The sequence below is a fragment of the Mustela erminea genome, chromosome 3 (assembly GCF_009829155.1).
Source record: "Mustela erminea isolate mMusErm1 chromosome 3, mMusErm1.Pri, whole genome shotgun sequence".
In the NCBI taxonomy this organism is placed as follows: Eukaryota; Metazoa; Chordata; class Mammalia; order Carnivora; family Mustelidae; genus Mustela; species Mustela erminea.
The window spans coordinates 157,434,797-157,462,182 of NC_045616.1; the positions used below are offsets into that span (position 1 = coordinate 157,434,797).

Sequence of the window (27,386 nt, forward strand, 5' to 3'; positions counted from 1 at the left end):
GTTCAACAAATAACATCTGTTACTAAGGTAATGATGATGATAGTGGTGGTGGAAGAAGTGATGGTGGTGATGATGGTGGAGGTAATGGTGGTGGTGATGATGGTGGTGATGGTACAGGTGATGATGGCGATGGTGGAGGTGATGGTGGTGATGGTAGTGATGATGGTTATGGTGGAGTTGATGATGATGATGGTGATGATAGTGATGGTGGTGATGATGTTGGTGGTGGTGATGATGGTGGTGATGGTGCTGGTGATGATGATGGCGATGGTGGAAGTGATGGTGGTGATGGTAGTGATGATGGTTATGGTGGAGTTGATGATGGTGATGATAGTGATGGTGGTAGATATGATGGTGGTGGTGATGATGGTGGTGATGGTGCTGGTGATGGTGGTAGCGATGATGGTGATGATGGAGGTGGTAGTGGTTATGGTGGTGATGGGAGCAATGGTGATAATGGTGATGATGATAAAGTGAAAATAATGCATCTTATAAAGGTTGTATCTGAAAGATATAACAGGTTTTCAGCAAATACTGCCTGTTGCTAAGGGGTTGCAGTTGATGATGATGGTGGTGGTGGTGATGACAGTGATGGTGATGGTGGTGGTGATAAGAACATCTAGGATTTTTTAAGCATTGAAAAATTTTAACTAGCTTTATTCATGACACCAAAAGGCTCATATTGGTACACACAGTCCCTTGGTCGTCTGCCCTGTATCTTAGGAAAAATAGAGGTATTTCAACCAAAGTTAATTGATTTAATTAGATACGTATGGGCATATGCATACATTGTTCTCTAGTGTGCCGGCTGAAACTTGGTTTCTCCTAACTAGTTTCCAAGTCAATTCATCAGGGCTAGACTCACCTAAGCTCGCATCTGTTACTGCGTGGGTAAGGCTGCTCTTTATTGACCATTGGGTGTGTGTTTGCAGTGCCTGCATTGGGGCCCAGGACCCTTACTGTGGCTGGGACATGGTGATGAAGAAATGCACGAGCCTGGAGGAGAGCCTGAGCATGACGCAGTGGGAGCAGAGCACCTCCACCTGTCCTGTAAGTGTGCGTGTTCTCCAGCCTCAGAAAGCACCGTCCATGGGAACCCAGCTGCCCTGAATCCTAATCCATATCCTGTATGCGCGTCTGGAACCTTCCTTGCAAACCCGGTCTGGGCTCTCTCAACTGGTTCCCCTCTGAGCGTTCGTTAGAGCCACACAAGATGTTGCCATATGCTTTTTGTCTGCTTTGAAGAGACATATCGTAAGAGAAAACTCTGCTGCTTTGCTAGTGGGGTGTAATATCTCTGTTTCATTCTTGGGTTTTCTCTCGAGATTGGTGTGGACTCTTGCCCTTTTTAGCATTAATAAAATAGTGACTCCACACCCACCAATTTCCCATGGAAGCTATATTTCTAGAAACTGAGATAAGTAGAGCTTTTAAAATAATAAAATAAAGGCTGTAATTATTGGACCCCATGTGGGACAGTCTCAGGGTCACAGGAAGGTCTGGGAGAAAGAGCGTGACGGCCATTCCTACTGTGAGCCCCCGGAATGAAGAGCCTCACTTCCGTTTGGAGCCAGTTCTCGAAATCTAGGAAAAATAGTTTCCTTTGCCAGTTTTTTTGCTTAAGGCCCCACATGTAGGCCCCAACTTGTTTGTTTTCCTTTGTCTCTAGAACTCTTTGTGCAATAATCTCAAACTCTTTTTCTGGCCTCAGACCATATGACCAATAGCTATTAACCTCCACGCATTTGAAAACCGATTGAGTCACTGTGCTGTCACAGAGCTGCTGGTCCCTGTGACTGTCAGAGCTGGCTCACTTCTACAGGGAAGAGCAGGGAAAAGAAGCAGCACATTCCTTTCCTTGAGATCTGCCCTGTTGCTCCTAGCAGAACTGCCCGTGGCAACTGGGTGGTCACCTGCTCTTTTCCTCACCTAACCTAAAAAGGCTTTCCTTCAGTTTGTGAGGGGGAACATCAGGTAACGTGATATGAGGAAGGCCAGGGTTAGTAAAAACAGCATCATCTCCCAAGGGTGGGCACGAGATCGAAGGCTTTTACTGCAAAGGTGTGAGATCACCACTTCCGGGCTCTGAGCTGAACTTTGCAATGGGGTTTGCTGCTGGTCCGCTGGGTTATGTAGCTCTTTTTCAATGATTCTTGAAATTGATTAGAAATATGCCAGTGTTTGTGCCAGGTTCTTTCTCATTTGTGAAAATTCTTTAAAAGCACAAAGATGTTCACCTTAAATCTCTGCAGCTAGAGATAACATAAACACGGCTCTACATTATGGGCCCCTACTTTTGAAGGATCAGAGCAATTTTCTCATAGATGTTTGACCTTGCATTTTTAATGGCAAAAAGGGTAGCAGAATATAATAATAGTTCTTCTTAAGCAGTAAGGCCATCTGTGTATGACCTGGGGTTTTGTGGATATCTGAGACAGCTACTTGTAAAGATAGTTTGTAAGATATCTACTTGTAAAAAGATAAACTGAGGCATATTAAAAATTTTAAGAGTTTACCTTAGGAGAAGGGAAAAATGAAGGGGGGAGAAATCAGAGTGGGAGAAGAACCATGAGAGACTATGGACTCCGGGAAATAAACTGAGGGTTTTAGAAGGGAAAGGGTTGGGGGGATGGGTGAGCCTAGTGATGGGTATTAAGGAGATCACAGAGTGCAGGGAACACTGGGTGTTCCATGCAAACAATGAATCTTGGAACACTACATCAAAAACTAATGATGTACTGCATGGTGACTAACATGACCCAATAAAACAAAATTTTAAGGGTTTATTTGAACAAAATGAATTCCAATCAGGCAGCATCCAGTCTAGCAGATGGAAAGGAGCTCTGAGGAGGTATAAAATCAAAGACTTTCGTAGGAAAGAGTAAGGAAGTTATTATACTAGGCAAAATGTCAGGTTGGTTATTGCCAAGTTACTTTCCTTAGTGGATGATGGGTCTACCAGGCAGATAACCTAACTAGTGTTAATCAGACATTTCCTGATTGGTTTAAGATTCCTTTTCTAAAAGAACCAAAACTGTAATTAAGTCTCAGTTTGGTGTCATGGGGGCCTAGCATAAGAAACTCCGTTATGGGTCTGTAGGGTTTTTTGTTTGTTGCTTTAAGATTTATTTGTTTGAGAGAGAGAGAGAGACGGGTAGCACATGCATGAGTGGGGAAAGGGGCAGAAGAGAATCATCAAGCTGACTCCCCACGGAGCTCTGAGCCTGATGATGCCCCTTGATCTCACATCTCATAAGATCCCGATGTGGACCCAAACCGAGAGTCAGACTTACCAGCTGAGCCACCCAGGCGCCCTTGTAGGGTTGGGTGTTTTGGGGGGTTTTTTGGCTTTTTTTTTTTTTTTAGTAACTATATTAATTGTATATCTCTTTCTAAAAATCTCTCTTAGAAAGAAATGAGCTAGATGAAAATTATTAAGGTATAATTATAGGTATTTTTGAAAGCTATTAAATATAATTTTGCTTCTGTGTTACTTTTTTATTTTGGCTAAAATGGAAGAAAGGTTTTGATTTTATTGGCCAAATCTACTGTACTTCATCGTTTCTGATATGCCACTGTTGTTTTATAAGGAAAACATATGCTGGCATGGATGGCAAGATGGAAACTCATTTCAGAGCTGTTTACTATATATAAGTATAAATACACATACACACGTGTATTAAAAAATCTTATAATTGGTTAAATAATTTTCCTTACCTACATATCTTTATCCAAAGGAAATTAAGCTTTATAAGCTGAGGGATGTTTTTTCCCCAGGCAAAGAACTTAACCTTATTTCAAACTTTATTCCCAGACTTCTTCAACTTAATTAGCTGCAAAGAATGAATCGTGTATAAGCAAAAACTGAGAAGAGCTTCAGTGTCCAAGGGGCTTGGCCTTAAAAATATTACCAATCTAGATTTTATGAGATCCATGAACAAAATTTTATTTTTATTTTTTATTATGTTTTTCACCACACAGTACATCATTAGTTTTTGATGATTCATTGTTTTCGTATAACAAAATTTTAAAAAGCAGCCATGGTATAGAATAGCAGCTCCCAGTAATGGTGACAGTGTTCGCTCCCAGGGATGCCTAAACTTTGGGGTTGTTAAAGTGGATCACTGTTCCTTGGTTTGTGAATATATTCACTTTTTCAATACTAGAGATATTGCTTACCCCTAACTTCTTTAAGGAGAACTGAAGTGTTTTGTCATCGGCGGTAGAAGTTCCAAGAACCCCCTTCTTTGGGCGAGAAGTTCCTTGCCCTCCCGTGCTCACTTGTGCTTGCCCTTTGGCGAGTTTCTCCCAGTTCGTGATAGTTTCTTTCATCTTGTTGGAGTAGAGATGGGACCGTGCGGGGGCATAGGTTTGGCGCTCAGGGGGTCTTGGTGGAGATCAGGTGTACGTACACGGGGACGCAAGGCGACAGCTAGCGGGGGGCTGGAAATCAAGTGGAGGGATTTTTAAATGAGACCAGAGCATCTCACATCCAGTGTAAAAGCACAAGTTGAATAATGAAAGCGGGGATTTTGCCATGTGGACGGAACTCAGTGGGAGTTAGGCAAACATGGAGTAGGATAGGGGTCGAGCAGAATCTGGGGAAACCTACCAAGTAAACGTTCATGAACTTCAGACCAGAGACTTTGCACAACGGAGTCCCCCAAAGTCAGTGCTGCGCTCAGAACCCAGGCAATCCTTTGATGTCTGGAGAGTTCCACTTGGTGACGGGCCCATGGAAACCCTCCTGGGGACTTGGTGTGGGAGAAGACCTACTTTCCACAACAAGATCCCCATTTTAGAATGTTTATGGATTTCTTTTGTCCAGGAGACAGGACTGTAGTTGGCTTTTATAATTATAATCGAAAACATTCTCAGGTGAAGAGATTTGAAGTGCCCCAGCAGGATCTGAATTTACAGATCTAGAGTGACTTGGGTATTGTTTACGTCCTGCATAACTCTCAGTGCTGCTTCGCAAGGAGAGCGTTGTCTTACGAATCTCCCCGGGCTGTAGTGATGCCCGAATGCCACCCACATGCTTTGTGCAGACACGGTCACCAGCGCTGTCCCACGCATTGGAACTGTCCCTGTTCCAGCACGCACTGTGCCGTATACTGCGCGAGCACCTCGATGTCTACAGTGACTGGCTCCTCCCCAGGACAGCGTGTAAGCAGCACCTTTGCAGTGAAAAGATATTTAGCAAGGACTGAGCCCAGAGCCTCCACTGAGAAAGCGACACCATGGAGCACATCTGAAGGGTTTATAGAAGGTTCTAAAACTGCACTGGGAAAGAAATCAGGACGTGAATCCAGTGCTTCTGACATTCTGCCCTCTCTATGAGACAGTGACGTTTCCAGCTGCCAGCATCTCCCCAGGGCAGGGACGGACGTGTACACCCACCCACAGGTGACCCCGTGGTCACCTTGCACATTATGCCCAGTAATTCCAAACTGTGTACTTAAATCTACGGTAAAGGAAGGAAGAGGGAGCTGAGGTTAACTGTGTGTCTACACCATGTGCTGCCTGCTGTGTTAGGCCATTTCAATGGATTATCTCATTTAATGTCAGGATCACCCTGAGGCTAGGCATCAGTGTTTCCATTCTAAAGACTGCCCCTATCCGCCCTACCTGTCGTAGCCCGGAGCACTCCTGCTCACTCCTCTTCAAAGGTGCTCGCTCTCCCTCATGTACTTCGTTCATGGAGAGACATTTAAGAATGACATTGACATTACGACATGAGCCGGTCCTTTCCATGGAGCACATCCAATATCCTATAGTGTTATAATCACTGACCAAAACGACATGAAACTTTGAAAATAAATGAAGATCTTTTGATGCCTGAAAAAACATACTCTTGGAAGATAGAAGACTTTGATTTAAGTATGAGGATAATAGGTGGAGTGCAGAAGACCTTCATGATACACTCCAGGGACCTCGGCACCTAACGAATGCATCTACGCCCTTGATTACTTGGGAATTAATGAGCATGAGTGACTCAAACGCAGGATTGTGGATTACGCTTGTTAATAGGAACTGAATCTTCCTCGGCTAACACTTGGGAATCCATTACTTCCCAGGTGAGGGGAACTTTGCCATTATACAGTTAGGGATAAAAGTGTACGGTGCTGGTTTCCATGACACTCTCACCGGGGAAGGATCAATTAATCACATTACAGAATGAAGTGACGGAGATCATAGTCTCTGGATTAGCTTGTTTAGCCCGATTCTTGGGTCTTTCACAACCAGTGAGACTGAATAAACTGAGCCTCGTCTGAACCTCAGTGTGCCTCTCTGTGAAATGGATGTAGGTATCAAGAACATTGTCAATACTGCGGAGTTAAGATGTGGAAATCACGCACCACAGTGCCTGGCATACATTACCACCTATATATGTCTTACTATATAATATTTAGTAAGACGAAGCACACATCTCAAATACAGAGTCACTTGACAGAAATCTGGAGATAGCACAACCAAAGATAAAATATTCTAGTTAGCTTTCTTTCTGACTTCTAAGGAAAACTAACAAAATATAAAAATACTCATGCGGGAAAGGGGAGTAGCAGAACCTACCCCATTATTCACAGATCTGTTCCCTAGGAAGATTCTCAAACTAAGATACTCAGCATCAAAAAGGTGAGGGGGAGGGTGGGGATAAGTCTGACCACCCATGTGCTACCCCACCTCTGGCCAAAACAGAAAACGCCCCCTTACCTTGCAAATTACAGTCATGATATACTCTTACTGACAAGTGCCCAGCACAGTTCTTTCTCTTTCCAGTGTTTTTATCGTAGTAACTGTTCAATCCTTTTCTTTTTCTTTTTTCTTTTTTTAAGGTTTTACTTATTTATTTTCGAGAGAAGAAGAGAACAGAGGGTCAGAGGGAGAAGCAGACTCCCCGCTGAGCAGGGAGCCTGATTCAGGGTTGATCCTGGGACTCTGGGATCATGACCTGAGCTGAAGGCAGAGGCTTCACTGACTGAGCCACCCACGTGCCCCTCTTCTATGTTTTTCTACCTCATTCCACAACATTCTTTCATTTATTGCCACTTATTTCAGGTTATTTTTCTTTTTCCCTGTCTTTATTGGCCCATCTTTTGCTCATCCAGACAGTCGGACAGAGAACATGCGTAACATCTCTTGGCCTAGAGACTACTATCTCCTGCCAGCGCCCAGAGGTTGGGGGGAAGGATGTCTAGTGCATAGGGTTCTTTCCTTCCCTGGGCATTTTCCTGAGATGTCACTAACAGCACGGCACGAGATGAAGGCATACAGCATAGTGACGTCGCTTACCTGGACTGTGAAATGATCACCCCAGTAAGTTCCGGGAACACCCATCATCTCATACAGATACCCCCCACCCAGAGGTGTTTCCCCAGAGAATCTCCTCTCTTAGCAACTTTCCGATGTCCCATCCAGCAGTGTGAGTGAACTCTAGCCATCGTGTTGTACCTGACCTCCCCAGGACTTAGCGATCCGCAGACTGACCCCCGTCCACCAGTTCCTCCCCACCCCCGTGTCTGTCTGTCTGTCCACTTGCCTGCTTCTCTCTCTCTCTCTCGATGTTTCTACTTGTATCTGTCCGACACTGATGTCTTCTTTGTTAACCACCCTTCTGATAAACTTAGCTCGCACGAAGTTTAGCCGACTGTGAGTCTGGCTTCACGACCGTGCAGTCTGAATGTGTTTCTGTCGTGAACCGTCCTCTTGCAACAATCTGGATGATTCTGTTTCCTCCTTATTCGTGTGTCATCATCGTGGCGTATGTCTCCTGGCCTCACACATCTTCAGTTTCTCCACGTTCTGTGCTGCCTGGGGTTTCAGATTTCTTCAGAACCTCCTGTAGCTAAAGAGATGCTAACAGTCTCCATGCCCGTTTCCTTGCTGTGTTAGAGGGAAGAACCGATGCCAACGGGGTTTGAGAGAGTCTTTCCTGCCCCAGTCCTCGAATCTGTCTCCCGTCTGCCCTTCTAAAGCTTCTGGTGGGGATTTGTAAGCCTTCAGAGGTCACAGTAGCGCCCCCTCCCTCCCTCACGAGCTGGGCGGTCTGCACCCCTCCCGGTCCACTCTCTGCCCCCCGGGCCTGACCTGCCCTGCTTCCGGCCTGTCCCCGACCCCAGCCAGGCTTCCCTGCTGTCTTGGCGGGAGCAGAGAAGCTGGGGACTTTCTTCCTTGCGCTCATCCAGCTTGGGCTGTAGCTCTGGTTGGGGTTTCTGTCCCTCTGACAGCTCTGTCAGGCCACCCTTCCCCAGCGCTGCCCCTCACTCGGTCGCCATTACCTGGTCTCTGTCTCTGAGGGGCCTGCGGTGGTTCCACGTGGGGCTTTGTTGGCGTGAGTTCTGTTCCGTCACAGCGAAGGTGGTGGCTGATTGTCCCTGCACAGGAGCCGTTTGGACCAGAGACAAGAGTGAGTGCAGGTTGGGTGTGGGAAGCCCCGAGAGCCAAGGCTTTGCTGCTCGAGGGACACTTTTGTGTGAGGAATCCGTGGCCTGACTGTCCGAGCGCTCTGTTCTCCAAGGAAACCCTGAAGGCTCCAGGGCAACGTAGGGTCCGAGTAGGAGCAGCGTTTTTATCCCGACTGTACGGGGCTAGAGGGACCTTGGAAACGGGGGTATTTTCCTCTTGGGAAAAATCTGCCTTTGTGTGTTCGCTCCCATTCTGGGTTGGGCCCGGTGAGTCCCCTCGAAGCCAGCTCCAGACCCTCCTCTTGGCTTCTTTCGGAGAGCGCCAGGCATGGCACGGGTTCTGGATTTTCGTGCCCCCCCCCGTGGGTGTGAGCGGTTACAGTCCCGACAGGAAGGGAGGAGGGAGAGGGTCATCCTGCGGCGCCTGGAGATGACCCACCAGCCCCATCACAGCAAAGGAAGGGGGTTCGCGGAGACTTTTTTCTGCTGTGTTTGGAGACATGATGGGACGGAAGTAAAGCTCACCATGTTTTCACTGGGTGTTGGCACTTCTCTGAAATGGAAAGGACAGGCACAGTTTGTAGCCTCCAAAGAATGAATCACTTTGTCCATGGAGCCTCTTTCGTGAGGATGGTGCGGCTGGCAAAGTGCCCTCCCAGGGACGCCTGGGTGGCTCAGTCCCTTCAGCGTCGGCCTTCGGCTCAGCTCATGATCTCAGGGTCCTGGGATCGAGCCGGCATCAGGCTCCTGCTTCTCCCCTTCCCACTCCCCCTGCTTGTATTCCCTCTCTCACTGTCTCTCCCTCTCTGTCAAATAAATAAGTAAAATCTTCAAAAATAAAGGAAGAAAGAAAATAAGAAATTAAAAAAAAAAAAAAGGTGCTTTCCTCGATCCCCGTCCCAGACCCGAGCTTGCTGGGCAGCCAGCCCCTCCTCACCCCCACCCCACCACCGCCTTGCCCCGCTCGGAACGCAGTCCCTGGGGCTTACACCGCTTCACGCCCAGCCCTTCCTCGCCCGCTGGCGAGCCCTTGCGGGGGCGGAGGTGTTAGGGACCCGTCCGCCTGGGATGCGCCTACCGACTCCTACAGCCCCGGTTGCTTAAATCAGCTATAAATTGAATGTTGACCATTTGCAGTGACATTTGAGCTAGGCCGATCTGAAATGGAACTGTTTGAACTTTCTGCCTTTTTTTTTTTTTTAAGGGATGTAAACATGCAGCAGAATCGCACATCTGTGATTTTTCACTTTAGTTCTGCTTGTTCTTTGGGTTTCTCACGTTCGTGGACCAATCTGGGGTGAACCTCATTGCCCAGCCATTAGCAGTCCCCTCCCCTCCCCCACCCCTCCCGACCCCCTTCTCCCTCTCCCGCTCCTCCAGCAACCTCTGCTGTGTTCTTATGAGATACCTCTTTAATGGCAGCATTAAAATATTCCGCATGTGTTCTGACACTGTATGTGTCTTCAAGTCTGCCTGTTGACAACCTTGACCCCGGCTGACCTCCTCACTTGTCTCCTCTTCCCAGACGAGGAATCTCACGGTGGACGGGCACTTCGGCGCGTGGTCTCCGTGGACGCCCTGCACGCACACGGACGGCAGCGCCGTGGGGTCCTGCCTGTGCCGCACCCGCTCCTGCGACAGCCCGGCCCCCCAGTGCGGCGGCTGGCAGTGCGAGGGGCCCCGCATGGAGATCGCCAACTGCTCCAGGTGCGTCCCCGACGCCGCTGCACCCCTACGTGTGCGCACAGACTGTGCACGGGCGGGAAGTCCTTCTTGGTGACCTTCCCTTTTCAAGAGAGGGGGTGAAGGACAGCTGCTCACCACGTAAAAATCACGTGATTTACGGAAGGAGATTGTAAATTATAAATTACATTACAAATCTAAACCTGGGTAATATGTTCATCGCTGGATCAGGAAACATTTTTAATGCTCACGATGTTCTTAGCTTGTTAGAGGGAAGTGTCCATGTCAATCGAAATCCTCCTCTGGAACATTCAGGCTACTTTAGGTCCCTCCTGGGAGGACACATATGTTTGTGGTGAACTGGCCAGGCGGGTCAGATGGGGCTCCTCCCACGGGCCTTTCCCTTTGCCAGCATCAGTGTCTAGAAGCAGGTGAGTGCCACCGACCCCCCCACCGAGACCTCGCCATGAGGTGGTTCCTGAGAATGAAAGCGATGAAATCAGATTTGGCGACACCTAGTTGATGACACAGCCAGTTCTTGCCAGTGATGGAGTCCCAGCTCCCCGTCCCTGAGGCGTACTGACATGGACGCAGGTGGAGGTTTATGGAAAGCAGATGTGCCGCTTCTGGCCGCACATTAGCCAACCTTCCAGTCGGACCTGGGAAAGGGAGCCTCTGCTATTCAGGCAGACACTTCATGAGCGAAAGTCCCCAGCCGTGTACCCAATCCCTCCACAAAGACGCGTGCATGTGTATCAGGTCACCCAAGCCTAGTGTCACTTAATGCTTCAAAGGAAAATTATTCCGGCAGCCCATGTACTCGTAAGCAGCCCCTCTGGCAGATTGGGGAGGCAGGATGCGCTTTGCCTCTGGAGTGTGAGCAGCAAAGTCATGTAGTTTTGGTGGTCTCAGAAGCTACCCCTGGAGTAGTATTCCCAGAGCTGTAAAGGACAGATCTGGGGTAGCAGCTAGAGCTCACGCGTCCACACATGCTTGTGGTTCATTCACCATGTTTGTATGTAGATGGTGTAAGTGTCCTGGGGCCGTCTCCTCACAGCCACCTGCTCTTCTCCCCGCAAAAGAATATTGCCGACCTAGATACCCCTCAAATACTTACATATTGGCATATAATTTTTTTTATCAAAAGTTTTAATAGTTGCAAAGATATAATTTGTTACATCACTATTTAAATGTGTAGTGGAATCTCGGTGTCTTCGTGATTTCATAGTTACCTGCCCACTTAAAAAATCGATGAGCAGGCTCTCCTTTAATATTTAGAAAATTTATATTTTTCCTCCTTTCATTCCCCATTTCTATTATCTTTCCCTCATAGAATGTTATCCTCATATGTTACATTTATAAGTGGAAGTCTTATATTGGTCGCTATATCCTGCCACCCTGCAACTACCACAGAAACAAATTATATGAATGGAATTTTAAAACAAAATTTTCATTTCTGATAACTGCATGCTTTACATTTTATTTTTTTATTTTTATTTTTTTTAAATTTTATTTATTTATTTGTCAGAGAGAGAGAGAGCGCACAAGCAGGGAGAATGGCAGGCAGAGGGGGAAGCAGACTCCCCGCTGAGCAGGGAGTTCAACACAGGGCTCGATCCCAGGACCCTGGAATTATAACCTGAGCCGAAGGCAGATGCTTAACTGACTGAGCCACCCAGGCACCCCTAGTCTTTACATTTTAAATATATGTTTTGAAAATTAGCATACAAGAAATCTAAAAATCATGAATATTAGATGTTTTGACAATCTTTTAACACTAGAAAGCGAGGTTTTATTGGAAATGCATTCCTTTGGGCAACCAAGCTACGTTTCCTTTTCAGGCATGAATGTAACCTCTTGCCTGACTCAGGGAGGGCTTAGCATCAATTCCATTCTGTGGTTTTTATTCTTCTGGTTACAAGCACTGACAGGTATGACTTCCATACATTGATGGAAATGTAAGATCACAGCATTTTCCCTCACTTCTCTGAATTCTTTCGAAGTCATCTGCCAGAGGCCTGGTAATCTAACACCAGAGATTGTCTTTATTGCTCTGTATCAGTTGATAACCTGTTTATGTTGGCATTCAATTTTGTTGGAAGCAAAAAATCGCAACCCACCTAACCTGCAAGCCAACTTTTTTGCTCCTTCGGTACCGACAGGTGCTCCCTCAGTGCCAGCCGAGTGGCACATCAGAGTGCCTTTCAGAAGGCTGATCAGAGGATTCCAAATTAAACCTGTTACTCTTTGTGTACAGACACCTTGTCTAACCGATATACTCAGAAAGTGTTGAGAAATTCCGAATACTGCTAACTCAATACATTTTGTAAATATGTCTTTGAATTTTTTTCAGGATTATTTATTTATTTGCATGGGGGGAGAGATAGAGGGAGAGGGTGGAAAGCAGACTCCCCGCTGAGCACAGAGCCCTTTAGATCCTGAGATCATGACCTGAGCCAAAATCAGGAGTCCGACGCCCCACCGACCGAGACACTCAGGCACCCCCACAAATATATTTTTGATTAAATGCTTTTATCACGTCACATCATTTAAATATTTTTTCTCAATATCCTGGAGCAGCAGGTTGAAGTCATTCGATATATGAAATGAAATCCACAATACAAAGTAATTAGCTTAGCCAGACCTGCCGAACAGGGCCAAGTCAGACTTACTATCGATCAGAAAAATCTGGCTTTACTTTATAATTAAAATGACTATATGAGAGTGCATCCGCATGACATCACGTCCCTTTTGAATTCTAATTTGTAGGGAAGGAGGGAGGGAGACATGGGGAGAAGCAGGAGAGAGAGAAATAGAGCTAGCCGCACGGGAAGGGAGGACTGAGCAGTGCGGGCGGCCTGAAAAGGACTCCGCTGATGCACGGGGAGCCCCGTACCGGGGGCAGCCCTTGATGGTGGTTCCTTCCTCGGCCACAGGTCCTAGCCAGGGGCCCTGGAGAAATGAGAGTGTCTGTCCCGCCAGGGGGCGTGGCATCCCGCCGGGGGGCGTGGCATCCCGCCGGGGGGCGTGGCATCCAGCACTAGGTTCTCCCACAGCTGGGGCTAGGAGCAGCCCAGTCCGTAACTCAGCTCTGCTCTGTAGCGTATCTGAGCCCAGAACACCCCAGCTGTCCTGGACCTGGAACCAGGAGAACGGTTCGGACGGGGATGCACTGGGTTGATTTCCTGTTTCCTGCTTCTTGTCCTGTGGTTGCTTCATTGTTTAACTGCGCTCAGGGTGCACCTTCTCCCCTGCCCCCGTGTGCCATGACAGCGCAGCATCTTCTAGCTTGAATCAAGCATCAGGAGAGCAGCTCGAATTAGTCTTCAGGAACTCTCCTCACTTGCTTGTTAATTTACCGTATTTTTTAAAAGCATTATTTTGTTTCCATGAGCCTGTGTAGAATGTAGAAGCTTCTGGGCAGTCCCTCGTGCCACAGATGAGACCGGGCGATCCCGCTGTAAGGAGCCCAGAGAGTCAGGGCGCTGCCTACCCAGGAGGAGAGGCGGGTGGGATGCGGAACTGCGGAGTGCGAGGACCCGCTGTGCCCTCTGCTCTCCTCCTCCGGCCAGCCCAGGTCACTTCACCAGGTTGAACGAGCTTCGCATTAGATTTTTATGTGATTACAGGAAACAGCCGGATCGATACCGCATTAGGCGTAGCATTCCTTCTGTAAGACTGAGACGGCTCCATCCAGGCATGGGAGAAACTTTACAGAAGTTAGAGGACTGTTGTGTTTGTAGGCGGTGGTCATGAGGAATGTTCCCTGTGATACTGTTCGTGGAAAAAAGGACCGTCAAGTGCACGAGTGCAGCTTGTTTATTGATACGTCATTGGCTTCGGTTCTAGTTGAAATGTCATCTTCGGAGCAGACCTGCAGTATCATTAGTGGTTATTTTAAGATTAGTAATTGAATAAGTAAACCCCTTTTAGTGATGCTTTAAAGGCAGAAGTGGGTTGTTGTGGACTGATTGAATCCTTGAAATGCTCTGTCCGCCTCTTGGTGGTACTTCATGGCTACTATGATGTCTGCTGCTGCTGCTCCTTCTTTTTTTTTTTTTTTAAGATTTTATTTATTTATTTGACAGACAAAGATCACAAGTAGGCAGAGAAGCAGGCAGAGAGAGAGAGGGGGGTAGGCAGGCTTCCTACTGAGCAGAGAGCCCTATGGGGGGCTCGATCCCAGGACCCTGAGATCATGACCTGAGCGGAGGGCAGATGCTTAACCCACTGAGCCACCCAGGCGCCCCCCCCCCAACCATGTCTGCTTTTAAGCAGCATTTGGCAGGACCACAAACCCAGGGCCATACAACAGACGCACACACAGACAATTGCACTCATGGAATTCTTCGCTTACTGTTTTTCTCTTATTTATAAAGACCTCGATTGGTCTACAACAGTCTCCCCCTCTTGTAAATAGAATATATTACAAGATGTCATGTTTGTTAAAAGATTTAAGAAATTAATAATTAAATAAATGTAAAAATTACGCAGTTTTGGAAGGAGAGTTTCCTGTACTATCGAGCTGTTTTGCCAACATATGTAGAACTTTGAAAGTAAAAGGGTCTTTTCATTTATGTTGAAATGACTATTTTTTAGAAAATGAAGTGAATTACTTGGGTAATTTTTTAAATTGCATAAGTAACAGGGTATAAGATACTAGCTAATTATCTTCACGAGAAACTTGGATTTGTCTTACTTTGTGATTACTTGGTTAAATGATCATAAAGCAGCTTTATGATAATATAATACATCAAAGCATCACTATATATTTCATTTATATCATGATGAAGTTTCAGAAAATAGAGAAGTATGAAATATACTAAGAATTTTCTCAGAGGAATGTTTATTTGAAATTATTATAGAAATTATATGTTCACAATATTGCTTACACTTCGAGCTTCAATGGCACAGTTGCAGACCTGCATATTTTTAAAGGAATGTATAAAATAAAAATAAGAATTAATGTCGGTTGATTTTTTTCCAGTGGAAAAGAAAATCCTCTGAGGATAACATAGTATAGAAATGCGTATGTGATCAGTAAAGTGTAAACGGATTCCAGCTGCAGTGGGCTGCTCACGTGGGAGTTTGGATTCCAGATTTATCAGATATTTTGACAGTTAAAATCTTTAAAAATGCTAATGATTTGTTTTTTAATGGCAGGGACTAACTACTAAGGAAAATATTTAAATTATAAACATTCTGAATACAGGCATTTCAAGGGAAAAGTACAATATTAAAAAAAAATCCTCCTCTAGCTGTCAGTGGTGGTTCTTGTTATAAACCACTTTTATACAGGCTGTTTATTTTATTTTAATTTTATGTTTTATATGCCTATCATATTATATTTATAATAACATAAATACAGTTATGTGCAATTTGCACTGCTTGTGTACGTTCTATATCTTTGTCAAACTCTAAGAAAATAGCCAAGAATCTGAATTTAAAGTACCCTTCCTTCATTTTTAATAAAGTTTGTTTTAAAGTTTTGGCCATTACAATGCTTGTTGGACATTATGGATGCTATCAAGAGAACTACTAGTTTTCTTTGATATTAGTAGATTTTAAAAGTGAGCATTATAGGTAGTTTTAGATGCTATTTTGTTCAGATGTGCACTTTTTACAGACTCTAAATGATATGTTACAAGTCAAAGCATAAACTCTACAGGTTCAGGGATTTATTTCATATTGCTTTTCAAGAAAATAGACTTATTTTTCATTAAACTTTTTCATACCTAAAAATTTTTAATAGTTTCTAATACAGAATTTTCTCAGAGAAATTGTCTGAAATTATTATAAAAATTATGTATTCCAATTATTGAAGTTGTGATAGGAATTATATATTCAAATTATTGTGGATAACTTGAACAAATTAATTTATTAATTAATAATAATTATAAAATAATAATAAGTAAAAATAAATTAATTAATTTATAGAACAGATTAATATGATACCTTATTTTTAGTGCACTGTAAGTGTTACTGCCCAAGGTCCAACCTAAACTCTAAAATCAGACAACCAGGAGCAGGATCTCCCTGGAGCCCAGGTCCCATGGCACAGCACGTCCAGTCCTGTCCTGTGGTTCCGGTTCCCCTTCCCTTCCCAGCCCACAGTCCCGCAGTCTGAGCGTGGGGCACGTGGGACACGGGAAGGTCACTGGAGGTGGCTGCATGCAGGGATCTGGTGAGCCTGACTGTGACCCCGCTGCTTCCTCTCTCCAGGAACGGAGGCTGGACCCCCTGGACCTCCTGGTCTCCCTGCAGCACCACCTGTGGGATCGGCTTCCAGGTGCGCCAGCGGTCCTGCAGCAACCCCACTCCCCGGCACGGGGGCCGGGTGTGCGTGGGACAGAATCGCGAGGAAAGGTAGGCGCCGCCGCTCTGGCCCGACACCGCTGTCCTCTCGCTTCCTGCCATTCCAGTGCAGCCCGGGTTCCCTGGGGGCTTAGTCTGGGACGTCGCTTAGCTTCTCTGTGGCGTCCCTTTCTGTTGAGCCACATTGCTCTGTTCTTTTCCTGGCATCCTTTAATTTTGATCGAAGACTCGTGTTAACTGCATCTGAGCTCCAGCGGCAGCAGTGCCCACGAGGCTGGCTAGCTGAGCCTTTCCCGAGGGAGCAGAGATGCAGGGACAGTGGGCACCGCTGGCCTGGCCTCCCTGGGGACTCATTAGAATTCAACTAGACCCGGTCTCAAAAGCTGCAGTTCCAAGTAGGACCTAAGACAGCGCTGGGTCCCCACGGTAGCAGTCAGATGAAGTAGAGTTTTCCATCAGAACTAAATCAAGCAGCTGGAACAAGGTGAGGACATAGTCAGGGTCTGACTGTATGATAACCACACACTGCTCTATTAACTCCCACCCAGGAGCGCAGCAGAACCCAGGAGAACCCAGATCCCATGCCACCTGTTGCTGTAAGCGGGGAAGGTTCTGTCTAGTCTGGAGTTGCATAGTTTGTTGCTTTCCATCGAATCAGACATTAGGCTTGGCATCATAAAATCTACAGTTGTGATGGTTGGCTCTTTCTTGCATATGCAAAGTACATTCTAGTTTGTGATTGTTGGGAGAAAATCCAAGCAGGTGAATCTCACATCGCTCTGGATTTTTATTCCGCCATCCTAATAGAAACGTACTGTATTGATCCGTGTGAAACAAAATGGCTTTCGGGACCTTTTAATTAAAATGTAGTAAGGATTATATCTGATCATATAGGTTCAGTGAGAGGCTTTTATAAAAATATCATATGCAGTTATTTGCTATGTAATCAATATTTATAGAGACAAAACCAGTGGGTTTATAGTACAGATAGTTCCCTTCTGGGTATTTATTGTGACCTCAGAACAACCTGGGAGAATCATTCCTTTCTTTCTTCACTGTGTTCCTAAATTGCCAATTAAGATTTCATTCCTTTTGTCTCAGAGGAAAATGAAAGATGATTTTTGCAAAGCAAGGTTGGTCGTTTTTGAAGCAGTCTCCTGAGACAGTCTTGTGCAAGTCTGTCTTTTCCGATCCAACACCAGTTGATAAGTGGGAAAGTCGCTTATGGGCAAATTGTCTCCTTGCTATTTCTTAACTTTGCAAGATTTACCAGTTTTAACATTTTCTACATCGTCACATAATACAGCCCGTTCGGGCAAAGTCACCTTCATCAGTGTGAGCCCGCCCTGGAGACCCAGCACCTCTGCAGATCTGACGCCTGTTAGCGGCTTTCCTAGGCTGAACACATAGGAACGTGCTTTTTCAGTCTGTAGCTAACAGATATGTATATTCTGTGTGCACGTATGGTTCTTTGTAAGGTGCATGTATGGGGAAAGATCAGGATGGCTAGCATGCTTGGAGGACTTACACTTAAAAGGTTCCCTTTTTACAGAAGAAAAAGGAACATGCTCGTTTGGACAGGATAAACATTTTGTATGTGGAAGAGTATTTGAATGCCCATAACACATGCTGGATGGTAAGGATAGGAATTTTAAGATTTTTACAAAACTGGAATTTAAGATTTTATAAAACTGAAGCTTCCCCATTGAATAGCTTTTCTAGGGGGTTAGCAGGCTATCAAGAGGTTCATGAAATCTAGAAAAACCAGAACGTGGTATCTGTTTCTCGGTCTTCCTAAGCAAACCGTTCTGAGATTTCTTTGTTGTGTTATGTGGGAGGTGTCTCCACCCACGTAATGTAAGGGAACACTGTCCCTCAGATATATTTAAGAACTAAACTCGAGATTCGAGGAGACTCTGGCCTCCCTGCCCTTCGTTTTCTCTTCCCGGGTAAACATAGTTCCGAAAACTTGGTGGCGTAAAACAGCACCCATTTATTATTTCACAGTCTTCGGGGAGGAGGAGTGACAGTGTGACATCCCAGGGTCTCTGCTCAGCCAGAGCTGTGGGATCATCTGGGCTTCGACTGGGGAAAGGGCAGCTTGTGAGATCACGTGGTTGTTGTCAGCATTTAGTCCCTTGTGGACCATCAAACTGAGAACCTCCATTTCTTGCCAAACGAGCTTTCCCAATATGGTCACTTTCTTCCTCAAATCTACAAGGAGAAAAGCATCCTCTCAAGATGGGCAGTATGGTTTTATATGGCACAGTTACAACGGGACATGCCATCACCTTGCCATATTCTGTTGGTTAGAAGTCTCAGACCCTGTCTACACTCAAGAGGGGGACATTATGCAGGGCATAAATACCGGGGGACGAGGATCGTTGGGGTCACCTTGGAGTATCTGCCACAGTCGATGGCATGTCCCTCCAGTCATTCATGTCCCTTCCATATGCAAAATGTATTTCACCTATTCCCAAGGTCCCCAGAAGTTTTATAGCATTAAATCATCTCCCCAGGTTCCAGAACCTTTCTTTTTAAATCAGGCTCAGATATGAGTGAGGCTTTCTGGGGGTCGATCCTCTCAGTCTGTCAGCCTCTAAAATCAGAGTCGAGGTATCTGCCACCAGTACACCCAACGTATGGTGGTGGGAGAGACAAGAATAAAGCTACAGACATTTCTGTTCTGGGGCTAGGGGAGGATGGAAAGTATAGAAGAATCACTGATCTATAGAAATTCTGAAATCTGGCCAGACAAGTGTTGGGAGTTGCCGGAGTAAGTTTTAAGGTCTGTGGTAATTCTGCACGGTTCTTGGCTCTGCCTTCTGGGCTCTCATTTCTGCTTCCTGAATCATTTTTTCTTCTTTGCAAAAGTTAGCATGTGCTTGCGACTGGGTAGTTGTATCAACCTGTTTCCTGCCAGGAGAAATCTGGATTCTAGAAGCCTCATTCCATTTGTACTTTCTCCGTATGTTTCAGCGCAAGCTGGTATTTTGGCTGAAATTAACTTGATGGGTCGGCTGTGGATTCCCTGGAGGTTTACGCTAGTAAACAAATCCACACCCACAGATCTTTTCTGAGATAGCCCTTCTCCGTCGGGGGAGCCTCCTGCCGGCTGAGGGACCGCACCCCATGGCTGGCTTGTGATGGAGGCCATCTGTGGCCTCCAGACCCTCGCTCCTGACCTCCTGGGAGCACCCTTTGTGGAACTGAAATTACTCTTGATCCTTTGGACTTCCTGAGGTTTTAACAAAAGGTTGTGTCATCATATTCGGCTTTTTTCCTCTCTGCTAAACAGTCCTCGCGGTGCTCGGAAACTGTTTATTAATTGTAGGGTATTTGCCATCAGGAGAGACTCAGAACTTCCAAAATTAGTCCATCCTGGTCCCTCCTGTTTGTTACTCCTTCCCGCAATTTTTCTTTTCTTTCCCTCATACGTTTTACCAGAAGCATCAAGAAGACACTGGGCAGCAGCTCCAGCCCTTTGCTGGAAATGTCCCCGGCATTGGCACTTAGCATTGACGTGTCCCGCTTTCCACAGAACCGCAGTCACAGCCTCGGAGCTTTCTGCCTCGTGTCACAAGGCTCTTCCTCCCCCTAGTTTGCAATCCTGGGCTCCTCTTTTCTTCTGGATTTGGGTGTTCCATTTCGCTGTGATTTTTTTCTCTTTGAATTTAGGGGTTCGGCTCAGTGGCAGTAATGACACTTGTGTCATGTAACACTGACACTATCCATTTCCGACACGTCGTCACTCCCATCCTGTAAACAGTGAGCAGTGACTCCCCATCTTCCCCTCCTCCCAGACCCTGGTAACCTCTAACCTGTGTTCTTGCTGTATGAATTTGCCTAGTTGAGATATTCCGTATAAATAGAACCATATGTGTTTGCACCTTTGTGTCTGGCTGGTTTCACATAGCGTAATGTTCTCAAGGCTCCTCCATGCCGGACCATGAGTCAGACCTCCATTCCTCCTTTCGGCTGCATAATACACAACTGTATGGTTACCTCATATTGTATTTACCTCGTACCCACCAGTCGGCAGGTGGGTCGTTTCCACCTTGGAGCTATGGTGAAAAACACTGCAGTAAACATTAGCATATGAGTGTCCGCTCAAGTCCCCGTTTCACTTCTTCTGTGTATAAACCTAGACGTGGACCTGCTGGGTCTGATGGTAATTCTGTGTTTCATTTTTTGAGGAGTTGCCAAAGCATTCTGTACAGTGGCTTCGCAATTGTACGTTCTCGCAGCAGTGTGTGAGCCTTCCATGTCGCCAGACCCTTGCTAAGCCATCCACCCTTCCTTCTTCCTTCCCCCCTTTCTTCTTCTTCCTCCCTCCGTGTATCCCTCTCTCCCTTCTTTCCCAGAGGTATAACGCAGTTATCTCATTGTGGCTCTGATCGGCATCTCCCGAAGGGCTGTTGATGTTGAGTATCTTCTCCTGTGCTTATTGGCCATTTGTCTACTTTTTTGAAAATGTCTTCTTGCGTCCTTTGCCTGTTTGCTAATTGGGTTGGTTTTGTTGCTGAGTTTTAGTTCTTATCCTGTTTCCCTCTACAACCTCACAGGCAGCATCCTCAAAGTCTCTCTGCCTGATCCACCAAATTCTCCTTGCATCTACCCATTCCCCAGTCCCAAAGCCATGTTCACATTTCTAGGTATTTTCTCCAGGAGCACCGCATGTCAGGGCACCAAAATCTGTTTCAGGAGTCATTACGTAGCAGTGTTACCACTGACTCAGGGTCGGAAGCATCTCATGTGTATTGGCTCACAGGGCCTGTGGATTTGTAGCCTGGACATCGTAGCCCTGGGTCCTTTGCTCCAAGATTTTACGAGGCTGCGGCAGGCTGTGGACCATGGTTGTGGTCTCATCTGAGGCTTGACCGGAGAGGATGTGCTTCCCAAATCCTATGGTTGTCAGCAGCATTCAGTTCCTCGGATGCTGTCAGACTGAGTCTGTGGGCCGGAGCTCCCTCCGTGCCTCGCTGCCTACACAATTCAGGTCTGACTGCTTCATTCCTCATAGCGCTGGACCTGGAGATGGGGGAGAGCCTTCTTGAAAAAAAGGGGGATTGCAGTCTTATGTAGGTTCAATCATGGAAGTGATATCCTGTCATTTTTACTATGTTCTGTTGGTTAGGAGAAGTCACAGGTCCTCCCCAGCCCCCACCCCCAGCCACACACACTGAATGGGAGGGATCACACAAGGTGTGACTTCGGGGGGCGGAGCACGGGGACCACATCAGAGTCTGCCCCCATTGTATTGTTAAAGTTAAGAGTCCCAGGAACCAATGGGGGCTTATCATATGATTTTTATTATTTGATTATTTTTTATCATTTTTAAATTTTCCTCTGTCTCCATAGGGTGTGTTTGCTTAGCAAGGCAACATACTGCTCCCTTGTAAGTCATTCCTCTCCCTTAATGGGTTCTCTTAGCTCTCTCCTGGGGTAAAAGTTAATAGTAGGGGGAACTCGGTGTATGTATGGTTTCTCCAGTACCACAGAGACTTGATTATTCCAGTTCCAGGAAAGGGACAGTCACTTGAGCCAAGCCAGGAGAAGATGGCTCTGACGGGGTCCTGACTGGTTCAGGATTGGCAGGGGCTGCAGTGAGAAACTAGCACGGACCAAACCAGAGCAGTACGCAGCTGGTAGCATGAAGAGATAAGACCAGAAACGATACAATGGCAAGAACCTAGTCCGCATGGGGTTATGAAAGGCAGTTCTTTTCACCGAGATGAGCTTTATGGAAAAATTGATAATTTATGGAGAAATATTGCTGGATTATTAATTCACTTTTAAATGCAAAATGAGAATGAGCAGTCACGGGCAAAATTAAAATCTTAGTTTTTAATGCATCATGAAATACATCTGACTTGCAGTGCTTTAAGGTACTAGAGATCCAGGAGAGCCAATAAAGTGTCAGCAGCGTCCAGCTGTTACGTGGCAGATCTGGCTGTGTTGGAGGACTGTGTGTGAAGAACCACTGGCCAGTCCATTGTGTAGATATTTGATTCATAAATTAGTAAAAATCCTTGAACACACAGAGTCGCCAAGGTAACTAACTTCTGATCCCCCTTGTTATCTATGACCAGGAAAGATGCTGAAGAGTCAATGGTAGTTTAGCAAGAGGCCTGCTGTTGGGAGCGTGTGTTGGTCAGGGTGGCAGAGCAAGGGGGTTGGAGGGACCCTGCTTCCATGAAACTGGGAAACCCAGGGTTGGGGGGTTGTGAGGGCTTTGCCTCTGATCCGACTGTCCTGTGGGGTGGGGGGAGGTTGTGAGTGAAAACCCAGATGTGAAGGGGCAGAGCTGGTTAGCCTACAGTTGCTACTGCCCTCCTGACCTGCCTTGCAGAGGGTGACACAGTCACATATCTTGGTGTCACTGTTTTCCCAGGACCACTGTAATAAGAGAAGAGAGAAAAATGGAAGGCAAGTGGTGGATAACTTTAAAATGCAGCCAACTATATCATTTATTGACACTGCTTGCAAGTTCTATGCTACACGCGGTTTTCAGGCTCTCCTGCTGCAGATTCAGCTGTTCTAATGTGCTGGGTGATTTCAGACCTGGCCCGCCATAGGCAAATCCGAGAAAGTATTTGTGCACCGTGATGTATTTTACTATGGGAAAATGGTAGCTCCCTTGCTGTGTTTTTTATTAAAAGCCAAGTGTTTTTAAGCATATTTAGCAAGATTTTCCTTTGTCCTCCGTGTTCTTTTATGGCTTGTTTTTGTTTCCATAAAGTACAGTGAGGGTAAGGAGTCCTGGTCGTCTATACCATTTAAATGTCAGTGTATCGGTGTGGAAACGGGAGGTGGCCTGCTACATCTCAGTCTATCCGCAGTGCGACAAGGCACCCATGGATATTTTGAATCAAATGCTGTGAGCTCTGATGGTCTGAGTTTTCTTTTCTCCCAGACATGTCCTTGAATGGCACCTTCGTCTTGGGGCGCTCCGATCCTCGGCACGTGTGTTCATACCCCGGGCAGTCAAGGACATTTTCCTTCTTGCAACTCTGCATGTTTGCCCGTGCTTGCTGGCCTCCAGTTCTTTTCATCTGTTGTCCCCTCAATGTCGTTTGGGCTCTCCTACCTAGAGGTCCCCCTGTCTTAATAGAAAATACCTTCCCTTTCTCCTCTACACATAAGTATGTCCATGGCCCTGAACTCTGAGAGTCAGAGCCCTGGGAGGCTCTGTACGTACAACTGTCCAGAAGAGGGAAACCAAATGTTTCTCTTTCTTAAAAATTGAGAAGATGAAAGAGAAAGGATTGTTCAGTCCCATGGACTAGTCTTCTCTGTGACTGTTTAGAGAAACTAAACCATGTGCCTTAGTGGTTCTCGCCTTTGGAGGCATCTCAGCCATGGCCTATCAGCTCTCTCTTCCCGGAAGGATGCGTGTCTCCCACGTTCCCACAAATGGGAGGCTGACATGCGGCTCTGTTGTTCACCTCTTGGTCTTTCCCTGCACTCACAGTTGCCCCGTCTTTGCTCCGCTCCACCAAACCCAAGGCTGTCCCTTTCCCTCCTCGTTCTGCCACCATCATGTCCATCCAGCTTGGAACGCGTCTCCCTTGCATTGTTGCGATCCATTTTCCCCTGGTTGGCATCTGCTCCCTCCGTTCTTCCTGCTGGTGGGCTCTTTGAAGACCAGACACCACACTTAATGCATGGAGAGCTCCGGAGATCTCAGGGAGCTCCAGGCCACCGGTCGGATGAGGCAGAAACCCGGGGAGCCCAGTCTCCACTCTCGAACTCGGCCGGTGCCGCTTTATCTCTCGAGCTCTGTGGGCCTTTGAATTGCTCCCTTGTCGTAAAGGTCAGTGATGCTACTTCCCGTCACCCTCTTCTGTTCTCTTCTCCAGGTCACCTTTCTCCCTTCACTCTTCCCACTTCTATATTCTGTTCTTTTCCATAGTAGCGGCCTTTGCTCACTTTGCCTCATCCTGTGGACTCCCTTCGGCTTGGCCTGGCCCTGAAGCCTTCACAATCTCTCCAGAGTTTTCCTGGTTTGGTGGAAAAACACTTGAATCTTATCAGCATTTGCCCTCTGGAAACTGCACTCTCCAAATGACTTCTCCTGGTTTCTGGAAACCAGCTACCATTTGTCCTTACTTTATACTCATTAAGACAGTATTTTCTGTTCTGGGCTTGTGTCCATTTCCCGATATTCATCTTGGGTTGTACACACCTGTCGTATGGAAATGTGCTTTGTAACGCCCTTTACGTAATGCCCTACAGGATTTAGCATTTATTAAGGACCATGGCATTGCAGGTGATGGACTTTGCCTCGCTGATGAGAGTCTCTCTGCCTTATGTCTGAATCCAGATGGGGAGAGACAGGTCAGGAAGAGTCTTGCATGCTTCTGTCCTCTAGAAGCTAAATTTCTGTGTAGGAGGTGGATAACTAGATTTAAATAGTCCTTCAAATGGCCAGATATGTCTTGTTAAGTTTGCTTATGGGCAGAGCAATCTCCTTCTCCCAAGAAGCTATAACCTAAGGAATGCCAGGTTGTTTCCTTCTTGGTTTTTTTGCTTGTTTGTTTGTTCATTTGTTTCTCTCATTTGGCTTCATTTCACTTGTAGTGTTAAAGGCCGAGGAGAAATGTGACTCATCTAAGGCTAACGAAGGCCCTGTGTAGCTGGCTAGTAATTGACAATATGAATGTGTAAGTTGAAGTAGAGAGTATAGAACTAGGACCATTGTTTGTAAATAGTTTTCTGGAATAACTGTTGGTCTTTTAAAATAAGGTTGTTTGACGTCATTTGGAGAGTCTGCAGATAAATCTAAAAATACAATAACCTAAGAAGTATATGGCGTGAGGCTTCCTGCTAAAATCAGGCTTTAACTTTAATTTGTATTAATAGGATTATGCACCTTATTTGATTCAAGAATGAGAAATGAGTTCTAAATACAGTTTTGCTGACTTCATGTCCGTAACCTACTTTATCTTTCAGTGTCTGTGTTTAGAAGATAAACGCCCTGCCTAGATGTTCTCTGTGTGTTCCCATTTTTGGGTGCCTATTTGAAGGGTTTTGTCTTGTTTGTTTCTCCTCTAATTGGCTGCACAGGAAGCTCCATCCTGCATTGTGAGTTTAGCATTTTCTTCGTTGTGTCCTGTGCATTCCGTTGTCTGTGCCCTCACAGCATGGCCAGCACCACATCTGCCACCTTTACCGTGCCACCACTCCACACACGCAGAGCCCCTCCACACGGAGCATGCCCATGTGTTCAACATCGGTGCAGGGACAGACCGTGGAAAGGTCTGTGGCTTCATATTGCCCTGAACGGCTTCCTTTTCCTCTCGGTTTCCCCATCACAGATACTGCAACGAACATTTGCTGTGTCCCCCGCACATGTTCTGGACAGGCTGGGGTCCCTGGGAACGGTGCACAGCCCAGTGTGGGGGCGGCATTCAAGCTCGCCGCAGGACCTGCGAGAATGGACCTGACTGCGCAGGCTGTAATGTGGTGAGTACGGACCTTGTCGTTTCCAGCCCATGTCCGGAGCCAGCACACACTGGGTGCTCTGCATACACTTGATATATGGCAAGCATTAGGTGTTCTGCAAATACGAGGTACTCTGGACACACTTGATACACTGCAAGCATTAGGTGTTCTGCAAACACTACATGCTTTTTAAACTGGAGGCTCTGTACATAGTAGATGCTCTACAGATACTACATGCTGTCACGCACCAGATATTCTGCGAACATTGGGTTTTCAACAGGCACTAGGATGCTCTGCAAACATGAAATGCTCTGTAAACATGACATCTCCAGCCTCAAGGTACTCTGCATGTACTATGTGCTGTAAATCATGTAAGTTTCTCCGGTTAAAGAGAATATTTGGAGGAAATAGTGGATGTTCATAGTAACTTGGAGGCTTTTTGAATAAAATACTTACTTCTGGGATAAACGCCCCCTGGAGTTCTTCAATTTTGATTTCTGAGCTATGACAGAGCTTCAGTCTGCTTACCTCTGCTCATGATACTCAGTTTGGGAAAATGGTATATAAGGTCTCCACAATGAACCATGCTAAGGTATAGAACTGAGACACTCTGAGGCTTGAGAAACTTCATGGAGCTTTTGTTAGAGCACACTGGGGCCAATTCGGAGGGAATCGAAGACAACTTATAGTTTTGTTTTTCTTCTGTCTTAGCAGGTCATATTTCTTTTAACACTCTAAACCCTTAAATAAAATTCCACCCGTGCAAGCACTTTTCCAAAGGCCCATTGTTCCTCTCCCTGCACCACCTGCAAGAATGACTGAGTGCTGAAGGCCACTGGGCTTCCACCTCGTTCAACTTCCCATGCACTGGCCCCCCAAGAGGACATGGTGGGTGGGCGTGTGCTGGGGGAGACGTTCCGCGCCAGAAGGTCTGGCTTGGCCTCCTTCCTCGCTGATCTTTCCAGTTGTCCTTGGCATTGCATTCATAACCTTGGTCCCTGAGGCTGAGCGATGTGTTAGTGCTGCAGGAAAGCACAGTTACACATTCCAGAGAGACCTGGAGAACTCAGACAGAGGGAGAGGGTAGAGGCATTTTTGTCATATGCCCAACCCGAGGAGATTTCTGTTATTGGGATTCGCAGTTGGATTCCTTCCCCTTCTGTTGCCGTAGCTTTAATAGAAGCTCTTATTTGTTCTAGAAACACTTCTTTCTGGGTTGGCTTGGCCTTAATTTTGGCCATGAAGAGTGGTCAGTGTGGAATGATAAATGAAGACTCTTAGTGCCAGTTTGGGATGATAAAGGTATTGCTATTTCAGATGCTGAAACTTAAAATTATTTCTTAAAATATGCAGAGTAAATCTGTGATCACTCAGTTGCTCTAGGAAAACAGTTCAAAGGGAGTAGCTTTATTCTTTACTGAAATACATCATTTCCTGCTTCTGGTGGCTCAGCATCAGAGACGGGGATCCCCACTCATATGTCAAGGTCCGTCTCCTCAGCTGGGCTTCCGCTGGGCTGGATGACCTGAGTCGATC

The 27,386-nt window shown here is 46.2% G+C and overlaps 1 protein-coding gene across 10 annotated transcripts in view; it reads left to right on the top strand.

The window, feature by feature from the left end:
* SEMA5A (semaphorin 5A) overlaps positions 1-27,386 on the top strand; it is a 460,606-nt gene that overhangs the window by 376,347 nt on the left and 56,873 nt on the right. For all 10 annotated transcript variants that reach the window (XR_004284305.1, XM_032337782.1, XM_032337773.1 and 7 more), the window contains 4 exons: positions 933-1,050; positions 9,931-10,112; positions 16,311-16,454; positions 25,724-25,871. Coding sequence is in view for 9 of the 10 variants with exons in the window: in XM_032337782.1 (XP_032193673.1) it covers positions 933-1,050; positions 9,931-10,112; positions 16,311-16,454; positions 25,724-25,871 (592 nt within the window). In the remaining variant the exon portion in view is untranslated. The remainder of the gene's footprint in view (positions 1-932; positions 1,051-9,930; positions 10,113-16,310; positions 16,455-25,723; positions 25,872-27,386) is intronic.